This window comes from Hippocampus bargibanti, linkage group LG02 (assembly GCF_051943395.1).
Source record: "Hippocampus bargibanti isolate YZ-2025 linkage group LG02, ASM5194339v1, whole genome shotgun sequence".
Lineage (NCBI taxonomy): Eukaryota > Metazoa > Chordata > Actinopteri > Syngnathiformes > Syngnathidae > Hippocampus > Hippocampus bargibanti.
Window position 1 is genome coordinate 24567685 of NC_142735.1, and position 10269 is coordinate 24577953.

The following is a 10269-nucleotide window of genomic DNA, read 5'->3' on the forward strand; positions in this document are numbered from 1 at the left end:
CTTCCATCACTGCAAGAGCTTCGGAAAACAGTTTTATTGCAGGACTGTGTAACAAAAATCTTTTTTTTTTATTTTATCCCACTTCATGTTTCATTTGCAATGCTGGTTCTTTATCACTCTTAATCTCTACAGCGACATCAGTGCTTTCAGTCCAGAGAAATTTGATCATCCACAGTTGAATTCATCCCACAAGATATCCCCTAGAGAGAGGAAAAAACAGTGAGCCAAATAGGACAGAATGGTCATAAATGTTTCCGGAGACTTACGGCAACTTCATGCGCATGAAAACTCGTGCCATGAAGAAACTGAGGATGACGCTGACAAAGCCGATGAAGAGCAAGAGGAAGCGGTTAAGTTTGGGGATATTGGGGGCGTTGGAGCGGTCCAGGATTATGAAGCCAAGGCCTCCCATGGTGAAGAGGAAACTGGACGCCAATCCCTCCATGATGTACTGGCCGTTCACCCTGCGGAAGGCACAAAAGGCGCTTGCCTCGTTTGCAACATTGTGACAAGGTGGGCGATGCGCTCACCTGTATGCCAGAAATGCCACCGGTCGCTGGTGTCCGTGCTCGTCTGTCATTGAGCCCACGCTTGGCGGCTCCACAATCACATCATAGATGATACCTGGCAGGGAAAAAAAAACCCATCTTGAAATAATTCAGCGAAAACATATTTGTCCCCAGTTCGTCCCTAATTCTAACAGTGTCTCAACCTTTATGTCCATAATATGTAGGATAACATTTTTATCTTCGCTCTGGTTACTCCTATTTTTATCATCAGTAATTCTTAATACAGTAGTTATATTGACTGACTTATCCATTGTTATTATTTTTTTATATTGAATTTCAGCGAACGATAACTTTTTTGGACTACAGTTTAAGCTTGTGAGTTTTGGAATTAAAAAACATACAGGAACTCAAAAGAAAAAAATAAAGAAATGCCCGACCGTCAATTTGTGACGTCAACATCATGCGACGAACGAGACGTAATTAAGGGCGAGCCCGATCGACTTCCCATTGTTAAACATTTTATAAACTGTCGTCAAGCTAATGAAACGAGTGAAGGTTTGCGAACAAAACATTTTATATTGGTCGTTTTATTTTACCGATTGGCAGCTAATGCTAGCTCGGTTAGCTTGGTTCCTTTCAATCCTTTGAGTTAAAATCCTCACGCTCAACAGCATTCGCCTCGTTTCATGTTCGAAAGCGACCCCTGCAATGTCCTGTGTTGTGTCGCCTATCTGGAGTCGATAAATCCCCGGACTCACCTCCGGTGATGAGAAAGTAGGAAAGAATGACGAGCGCATAGACGCTCATGGCCGACGGCATGTGCAGCCAAGACGGCTTCTTCAGCTTCACGTTGGGACATTCGAGCACAGTGAATGGGATGCTGAACAAAGTCTCCATTACTTTGCCGAAAGAATCAAGTCAAAGTTCGGCGTTCCGCTCGCTGCCGTGGCTGCAGGACGTCGCGGAAGCATTTGGTGACGTGTCCCGGAAGTACGTCAGTGACGTTTCTCTCTTTTCCACCAAATATATATATAAATCTTTATGCAGTACAGTATATTTATTTCTCTTTTACCTTTCTGTATCATATTTATTCATAGAATATAACAACCAAAGAAATGTTGCGATAATCAGAAACTATGTATGGATCACGATTGCTACTGAGAAATATGCTTTGTATGCCACGGGTCAAAAATTTAAATTGACTCAATATTTCGACTAGCTGTTGCGTAAAATATACTACTGTAATGTGAATGCAGAAATATTACAAAATATAAACGTGCAATGCAACCATACGGCCCTTGAAGGGAAAAGCCGAAAGGAAAAGAACCATAAGGTAAAATAACATCAATTTTTTTCTGTGTATATGCTCATATCGGATATTTTAGTGGTTAGTCCCAGGTGTAATGTTATGTTTTATAGACACTGAATTTTTTCCAAATACATCAATTGAAAAGGAACTCGACAACCTCTGAGGTTCATGACAAACACAAACATTTCTGATCCATGTTTTAAGGCCAATGTTGGACAAAAATAGCAAACAGAAATGAAAACAAAGGACAAAAGTTTTATAAAAATAGTCCTCAGCCCTGTTAAGTAAGGCACACAAACCATTTTCTGAACATTACATGTTACATGTAAATTGAAGAAATGCTACATTGAAGGAGGAAAAAAAAAGTCGGTTGCGCAGGATTTCTAATGTTTTCCAAATAAATATTCAAATTAAATATTTTAATCGTGTGCAACCAACATCCATGCCTAAACTGGTAACTCCACTGGATTTTTTTCCTCCAACAAGCTGTGTTCATGTTACTGTCAATTGAGGTACTGATAAAAATAGTAAAACACACACAATCTTTTTTTTTTTTTGATTTATTTGTTGTGGCACTACAAACAGACATTTCACTTTGACTTCTGGCTCTGTGCTTGCGCCTTGAGCACCTTGACGACAATCTTCTGCTCCTCAATCAGGAAAGCGCGCTTGATCCTAGAAAAATGTGACACGTTTATTTTAATGAGTACGAGCAACATACCCCCCAACCTATGCTTTTATTTTTTACCTGTCACGCACACACTTGGCGCACATGGAGCCTCCATAAGCCCTGCTGACGTGCTTTTGAGTTTTGGAAAGCCTCGACAGAACCTGAGGTCTCACAGCCCGGATCTGGGAAGAAATGGCCACAAAGTAAGAACCTACACAAGTTCTTCACGTCAGGCAGTAGCAAGTCCTTCCACTTACTCCACGCAGTCTTCCTGGGCAGATGCCACATGCCGACTTGGGTGCTTTGCCCCTCTTTTTGGTGTACAGGTATACGATGCGGTTACCAGGCGTCCGGGACCTGCAAGACACGTCAAGCGGATGTTAACCGGCTGCACAAGATGCCGCAAACACGAGAACAAAGTGGATACTTCATACATGTCAAGTTTCAGAAATAATAAATGGGGAGATTTTCGTACTTGCGAATGTGAGCGTTACATAAGGGTAAATTAGAAGTAAATAAAACACAAAAATGCTTTCATTGCTTATTTATACATTCAATTAATATAAAAATGCATTTTGTTTTTTACATTTTCTTTTGTTTCACTTTAAAAATTAACTGTCTGTAAATCGGGAGTGTACCGACCAAATCGTGAAACTTAGCATGTACGATACTTACAGTCTGGTCTTGTTGGACGCCGTGTTGTAGGACAGCCTACGTCGGTAAGTCAGGCGCTGAACCATTTTCCAGCTATCATAACAAAACGGTAGCGTTAAAATGACCAGCGAGTTCGTCAGCGTGACAAATTTCACGACGACAACCACGGAAATCTCCGATTGAAAGAGTCATTTTGAATAGAAACGCGACTTAATACATTTTTGGCTTGTGCCTACAGAAAACGCTCAATGATGCGACCCGGCAGTGGCCCTCGGTGTATTGCATTTACAAAAAATAACTCCCAAGCTACCGAAAAGAAAAATAATCACACAAACAAGAGGCTGAACATACAGTTAATATCACTGTATCATGGAGTCGATTGTAAACCCATACGTGCACCGGATTCAAACAGATATACAAATGGCAATTTAGCAGAGTTATCATTGCCGCCATACCTGCTATCGCCGTGACCGGAAGAGGAAGAAGGAAGGCGAATTTGGGAGGCATGAGCGCCTCGATGCTGGTTGTTGCCCCGCCCTCTACCGGTGAGGATGGTGTATTGCATGGCTCATTTCCAGACACTTAGACATATGAGCGCAAAAAACCTAGCTCGCTAGCTTTGGAACAGACTTTGACATCAGAAAAAAATAATGCAAAATTAGGAAAGGATTACTCTACCTCTTGATGAATATGATTCTTGAAGCCTACGTAAATCAATATCTTGCTTTTTTAATGTGTTGTCATTGCAGAAAAACACATTCTGGTACTGTAGTGTCCTTGAGAGCTTTGAAAGGTATTTTAATAATATTATTATTATTATTATTATTATTATTATTATTATTATTATTATTATTATTATTATTATACTCATTTTATAAAGTGAGGAGTAGTTTTAGTAACATTGAACATGCTACATAATTTTAACCCATTTATGTCATGTGTTCACATGAACACATTAATTCATTTTCAAATGCATTATTACTAATACTAATTGGATATTGGATATTGGATATTGGATATGCCTTTATTAGTCTCACAGTGGAGAAATTTCCATTTCACAGCAGCAAAGTGATGAAAGGAATGAAAGTAGAAAAACAAAAATACATGAGCTGCTGGAAAGGCAGCCACTCTCGCGGCGCCGTCTTGAAGTCAAAAGAACAAAAAAAAACTAATACTAAATACTAATACTAACAATAACACGAACACTAACACTAAACTAATACTAATACTAATACTAATACTAATACTAATACTAATACTAATAGTAATTATAACTGGCGGGTATATTGTCATTGGTTGCCATGACAACAAAAATATAATTTATTTGGACTTGTTGTTCTGTAAAAACGTTTCTATGCGAACCTTTATATGTGTGTTTTTCTTATAATCGTCTTAGATACTTTATTTATAATGACTTGTCATTATCACTTCCGCTTCCGTGTCATGTGTTTCGATAAATGAGAGCAAGGCGAAACAGGCAGAACGAGACTAATACTAGAGTGAGACAGAAGCAGACTAACTGCTAGATAGAGAACGACAGTCTAAAGTCTATGCCAACGTTTATCTACTTTCGGTTAATAAGGTGCACACGGTACGTTATTGATTTGCTTATTGACTGTATGTTTTGTCGAACTTATTGTAACGTTGTCGTTTCAATGTCCTTTATAGTTTTCACGGTGTTCCAAGTGTTTCACAATAAACGTTGTGGCATCAGTACGGAGCGTCATCCTTGACCGGGGTAGATACTGCTGATGAGGTGATACCGGTGGGAGTGGGGGAAATGGACCAGTCGTTAATCAGGAATGTAGGAACAATCAGTGGGGCCACAGGGAGTGGTCCTCTGCTCCTCCCAACCTGAGAGTATGGACCTATCATAGCTGTGTCCGGCACCGCCATGTCTGGACATTAGGGATATATAAATAGGGTCGATACGACCAGTCAGACTTTAGTTCACTGACGAAGCCTCTTGGATAGGAGGCGAAATGTCCGAAACCTTCAAATTTGTACAGATGACGGCTGAAGAAACCTTCTCATCAATACACAGAACAATAATACCATAAATACATGATAAATAATAAAATAGCTGATTTAAACTAAATGCAATTTTAAACAGAGGGGTTTTGAGGTAGAATTTTGAAATGGGAAGGGAGTCAATATTACGGATGTTGGGTGGAAGTGAGTTTGGGAGCAGAGCTAATGTTGTTTCTTGCCACATCAATTATTGTTAATTTATAAATTTTTAATGAAACGATTTTGCACATTTACATTTGCACAGTATACATTTACATTTTTATTTAGCTATGCTTATAATATCTTGTTTTCTATCCTTTCACCCCCACATCCCACCCCACCTCAACCCCTTTCAAATTCCTGCTGTGGACTGCAAATTTCCCCATTGTGGGACGAATAAAGTTTTTTTTGATTCTGTTAATAACATTATAGTGAATTATGTAAACCTGTTTGATTCTCTGTTTTGATTTTATTTTGATTTTTTAAATGAATTTATCATACATTCGACGTAAATGTGTTAATAGTTACATTGTAATCCTACATTAGTATTTTAAAGAGAACATTTGTAAAAAGAAATGGTATGTTTGCAGTTTCATAAGTGGGCAGATGGCACACAGCACAAGTCTGAAAAAAAAATCGTGCAGGTATTTATCAAAGTCATTCGACAGATGGAGAACTTGGCACGTTTTTTGAGTGGACAATTCCAACAAGCAAGTTCAGTGTGATGACAGTGACGATGTGGACATCCTTTTGAAGTCATGGAAAGCTTTGTTTGCATCTTGCCAATGAATGGTTTTCACAACTGCGCTACACATGACACTGTGTTTGCTTTATTTTCAAGATTGCAACATTATGACTATGATCTTTCCATCCATCCATTTCCTGATGTGCTTGATCCACACGAGAGTCTTCGGGCAGTCGGCAAGGGTCACCCTGCTATGTAATAATTTAATAATAAGACCATCCATCTTCTGCCGCTTATCCAAGGTCGGGTCGCGGGGGCAGCAGCTTCAGTAAGGAAGCCCAGACTTCCCTCTCCCCAGCCACTTCTTCGAACTCGTCCTGGCGGATCCCGAGGTGTTCCCAGGCCAGCTGGGAGACATAGTCTCTCCAGCGTGTCCTGGGTCGTCCCCTGGGTCTCCTGCCAGTGGGGCATGCTCGGAACACCTCACCAGGGAGGCGTCCTGGGGGCATCCTAATCAGATACCTGAGCCACCTCATCTGGTTCCTCTCGATGTGGTGGAGAAGCGGCTCGACTTTGAGCCCCTCCCGGATGACCGAGCTTCTCCTTCACCCTACGGAGAAAGCTCATTTCGGCCGCTTGCATCCGGGATCTCGTTCTTTCGGACACAACCCATTGCTCGTGACCATAGATGAGGGTTGGGACGTAGATCGACCGGTAGATTGAGAGCTTTGCTTTTTGGCTCAACTCCTTCTTCACCACGACAGATCAGTACAAAGTCCGCATCACAGCAGACGCCGCGACCTCTCGCTCCCTTACGCCCTCATTCGTGAACAAGACTCCCAGATACTTAAACTCCTCCACTTGAGAATTGACGTTTTCATGTTTATTATGTTTGTTAAAGTAATTAAGTGCATTGCATGCTGGGTCCGAGAGGACAGTAATTTCATCTGTGCTGTATGTCATACATATTAGCATATTTGACAATAAAGATGACTTTGACTTTGACTTGAGGCAAAATCTCCCCGACCCGGAGAGGGCACTGCACCCTTTTCCGACAGAGAACCATTGTCTCAGATTTGGAAGTGCTGATTCTCATCTCAGCCGCTTTACATTCGGCTGCGAATTGCTCAAAAGAGAGTTGGAGAGCTCCACTTGAAGGCCCCAACAGTACCACATCATCTGCAAAAAGCAGAGATGCTATACTGAGGCCACCAAAACGGAAACCTTCAACGCATCGGCTGCGCCTAGAAACTCTGTCCGTGAAGGTTATGAACAGAATTGGTGACAAAGGGCAGCCTTAGCGGAGCCCAACCTTCACTGGAAATGATTCCGACTTATTGCAATGCGAACCAGACTCTGACATCGGTCGTATAGGGACCGAATGGCCCGTATCAGGCGTTCCTGTACCCCATACTCCCGAAGCACCCTCCACAGAACTCCACGAGGGACACGGTCAAACGCTTTCTCCAAGTCCACAAAGCACATGTAGACTGGTTGGGCGAATTCCCATGCACCCTCGAGGACCCTGCTAAGGGTGTAAAGCTGGTCCACTGTTCCGCGGCCGGGACGAAAACCACACTGTTCCTCCTCCATCTGAGGCTCGACTTTCCGACGGACCTGCCACTCTAGAACCCCTGAATAGACCTTTCCAGGGAGGCTGAGAAGTGTGATCCCTCTGTAGTTGGAACACACCCTCCGGTCCCCCTTTTTGAAAAGGGGGACCACCACCTGGTCTGCCAATCCAGAGGCACTCTCCCCGATGACCACGCAATGTTGCAGAGGCGTGTCAGCCAGGACAGCCCCACAACATCCAGAGCCTTTAGGAACTCCGGTCGGATCTCATCCACCCCGGGGGCCTTGCCACCGAGGAGCTTTTTTAACCACCTCTGTGACTTCAGCCACAGAGATCGGAGAGCCTTCGGGCAGTCGGCAAGGGTCACCCTGCTATGTAATCATTTAATAAAACAGACCGTGTCCTAATTAATATCTGCATTCAAGTTATTTTATTTGACTTTACAACTCATTAATTTGGTGCTTGGAGCGGTGGGGGGCATGTCATTGCTGACTGGTGAAGCGTGTCACCTCCACCAAACCTCATGACGCAATTCTCCATGATCGCCCACCGCACCCCCCTTCCGCAAACCTATTTCCTTTCTCCTTGGCCTTTCATTCCATGTAATCTGCTGAGATTTAAACCTGCTGCTTTCGTTTAATATACCTCCTGTGATTAGATTAGAATAGAATCACAGCTCACGTTTTTTTGCCTTCCCGAGGATATTGGAACATTAAATATTCTCAAGGCCAGCGCCATCCCATTGCTTCAGTATTTGTACTCTGTTTCTAGGTTTCATCTATCCGAGATGCACCAGCTGGACCGTTCACCTCGGGATTCACCTTATTCTCATCTCCGTGTCGATTTCTTCTTCACTTCGCACGAGAACCGCAAAGCTTCCCTAGTGCCCGCGCTGCACATCTGGCGAGCTCTTTTGTCTACCGCCCGCACAAAGCCATGAAATGTTAAGCGGCCATATTCCGCAGCCAAAGGTCAGGTGGTGTCATCCCCGTGTTATTGTTCGCTGAAGCCAGCGGGTCAATACACTGCTTTTTTTCGTCTTCTTTGTCGTGCAGTCTGTCACAGAAGTAGCATTAATGTTCAAAACAGCTTGAGTGAAAGATGCGCCATTTGTAAAAGGTGCCAAAGATGCATTTGTGTTAATTTTCATTAAAAGGTGTTTTAAAGGAGTGATACTTGTATTCTGTTTTACATGCCTGAAAATGGAATTAGCATCTTCATAAGACAAATAAGCGATGATTATGATTTAGAAGCAAATACACAATGTGTTTAGGGAAGCGAATCGCCAGCTAAAGCAGTTGTTAGCTAGATGCTGAGAAGTAAGTCACACAGAGCTTCCCTTTGATCTCACACTATCCGCGTTTGGTGATGTGAGCCCAGCCAATGATTTTTTTTAGGAGGGGACTGTCTCCATTGTCGTTTTCCTTTCTTTGGACAGTAGTCCTGGTGTTTGATTCTTTTGCTGATCTTTCATGTGGAAACATTGGAATACATGTGCCGTTCCACCTGGAGTATTTGTGAAATCTTTCAAGCAGGATCTCACTTTCAGATGTTGTCTAATCATCTCCGGTACTGACAGTAGCTATCAAACCTGCCTGAGGATTATCAATTTACTAATCTCTCCGGCACGACATAACAAATTTATCACTGCACTTCCCTCGCCCTCCCTACACCGCCCCTTCTTTAAAAACTCGCCAGCATTGGCGATTCGGTCACGCAGTCATTTGAAGAGCCTCACTGATGGATCGGTTTTCCCAGAATCCCACCGATTGTTTTTTTTTTAGATGTGCTGACGGCAAGTGGTCCGGCCCGTGAACCTCTGATTTGAGGCTTCTAGCATTTCATCCATTGCGTGTGACAGAAAATCGTCATTGATAGACCTTTACAATCATGCTAGCTCGCAGAGCTCGCTCAATTGTCCTTCCTCGTTCACTGGAAAAACACGCTTGGTTATCATCACTCTACATGCCCACCGCCCCCTTCCATCCGCTCCTGCCCCACTGCTGACAAATCCATCCAACTATGTGGAGCACAAAGACTCGGATTTAGCCGCCGGACCCGAGCGAGGGGTGGGGCGGGTTGTGGCGTTTCAGAAAGAGGGCTGCCACGAAAATTTCTCTTTTTTTTGTCAAATCAAAACAAGCATCCCCTGTCCCACCCCGCACCTTCATGACCTACACGTGACCACTCATCAGTTTCATGCTGTAAAGGCACCCGGACCACGAGCGGTGAGGCTGCCAAGCCATTGTTGGGCGGGTAAAAAAGCGCTGACAGCCTGAGGGGATCTGGTTCGATGAGAAAACTATCGACGGGCGTCATAGGGAGAGCTGGCGTTAGAAGCGTGGCCGCTGATTCGATGGACTTTTCCGAGAGGTCATCTCGTATTGCATTTTAATGACAAGGCCCGCTATCAATCACATGAGAACATTCCATCTCATTGCCGTACGTGTCCACTCAGCAGTCCTTTAAACCATCTTGAAGAGTTGATGAGACTTGTCGGCGAGGGGCCTCCCATGAGCTCCTCATCATCCCCGTGCTGACTTTTATGAAAGGGATAATGCTTCATCAATGACCGTGTCTGTTTCGGGTCAGTCCCAAACACATTTTAACGATTTGACTGAATCCTAAAGTGTGAGTTGCGTGAAGCTGCGCCCTTTCATGTGATCAGCCTCTTTGTTTCCTGTTAGGTAACAGAAGGCCAGTTGGGGGGAGGAGAGTCAATCAATAAGGTCAATCAATTATGATTTATGGTATATACTGTTGCAGGATGTCACATGCACTTGCTGGGAGGGGTGGGGTAGGGGTATGACTTGAGGGACAGTTCACATTCTTGGACCTGGAAGTACTCTGGCACCTGCC

The 10269-nt window shown here is 43.3% G+C and overlaps 2 protein-coding genes across 2 annotated transcripts; both read right to left on the minus strand.

Moving 5' to 3' along the window:
- Positions 1-19: 19 nt before the first annotated feature.
- Positions 20-1500, minus strand: ostc (oligosaccharyltransferase complex subunit). The gene is made up of 4 exons (XM_088990386.1): positions 1268-1500; positions 531-624; positions 267-464; positions 20-200 (listed from the first exon to the last, which is right to left on the minus strand). Exons 1-4 carry the CDS (start codon positions 1404-1406, stop codon positions 182-184), a joined length of 450 nt encoding a protein of 149 aa, XP_088846512.1. The 5' UTR covers positions 1407-1500; the 3' UTR covers positions 20-181.
- Positions 1501-2360: 860 nt separating this feature from the next.
- rpl34 (ribosomal protein L34) lies at positions 2361-3678 on the minus strand. The gene is made up of 5 exons (XM_088990385.1): positions 3598-3678; positions 3164-3235; positions 2746-2845; positions 2567-2670; positions 2361-2493 (listed from the first exon to the last, which is right to left on the minus strand). Exons 2-5 carry the CDS (start codon positions 3226-3228, stop codon positions 2409-2411), a joined length of 354 nt encoding a protein of 117 aa, XP_088846511.1. The 5' UTR covers positions 3229-3235; positions 3598-3678; the 3' UTR covers positions 2361-2408.
- Between the last annotated feature and the right edge of the window lie 6591 nt (positions 3679-10269).

What these genes read in the sequence shown, in the direction of transcription:
- ostc (XM_088990386.1), bottom strand. Translation starts at nt 1,406, where the DNA reads ATGGAGACTTTGTTCAGCATCCCATTCACTGTGCTCGAATGTCCCAAC. An exon ending in CTACTTTCTCATCACCGGAG is followed by an intron (nt 625 to 1,267) that starts GTGAGTCCGGGG and finishes TTTCCCTGCCAG; the next exon opens with GTATCATCTATGATGTGATT. An exon ending in GTGGCATTTCTGGCATACAG is followed by an intron (nt 465 to 530) that starts GTGAGCGCATCG and finishes TGCCTTCCGCAG; the next exon opens with GGTGAACGGCCAGTACATCA.
- rpl34 (XM_088990385.1), bottom strand. Translation starts at nt 3,228, where the DNA reads ATGGTTCAGCGCCTGACTTACCGACGTAGGCTGTCCTACAACACGGCG. An exon ending in GCGTCCAACAAGACCAGACT is followed by an intron (nt 2,846 to 3,163) that starts GTAAGTATCGTA and finishes CGTGTCTTGCAG; the next exon opens with GTCCCGGACGCCTGGTAACC. An exon ending in GCCAAGTGTGTGCGTGACAG is followed by an intron (nt 2,494 to 2,566) that starts GTAAAAAATAAA and finishes ACATTTTTCTAG; the next exon opens with GATCAAGCGCGCTTTCCTGA.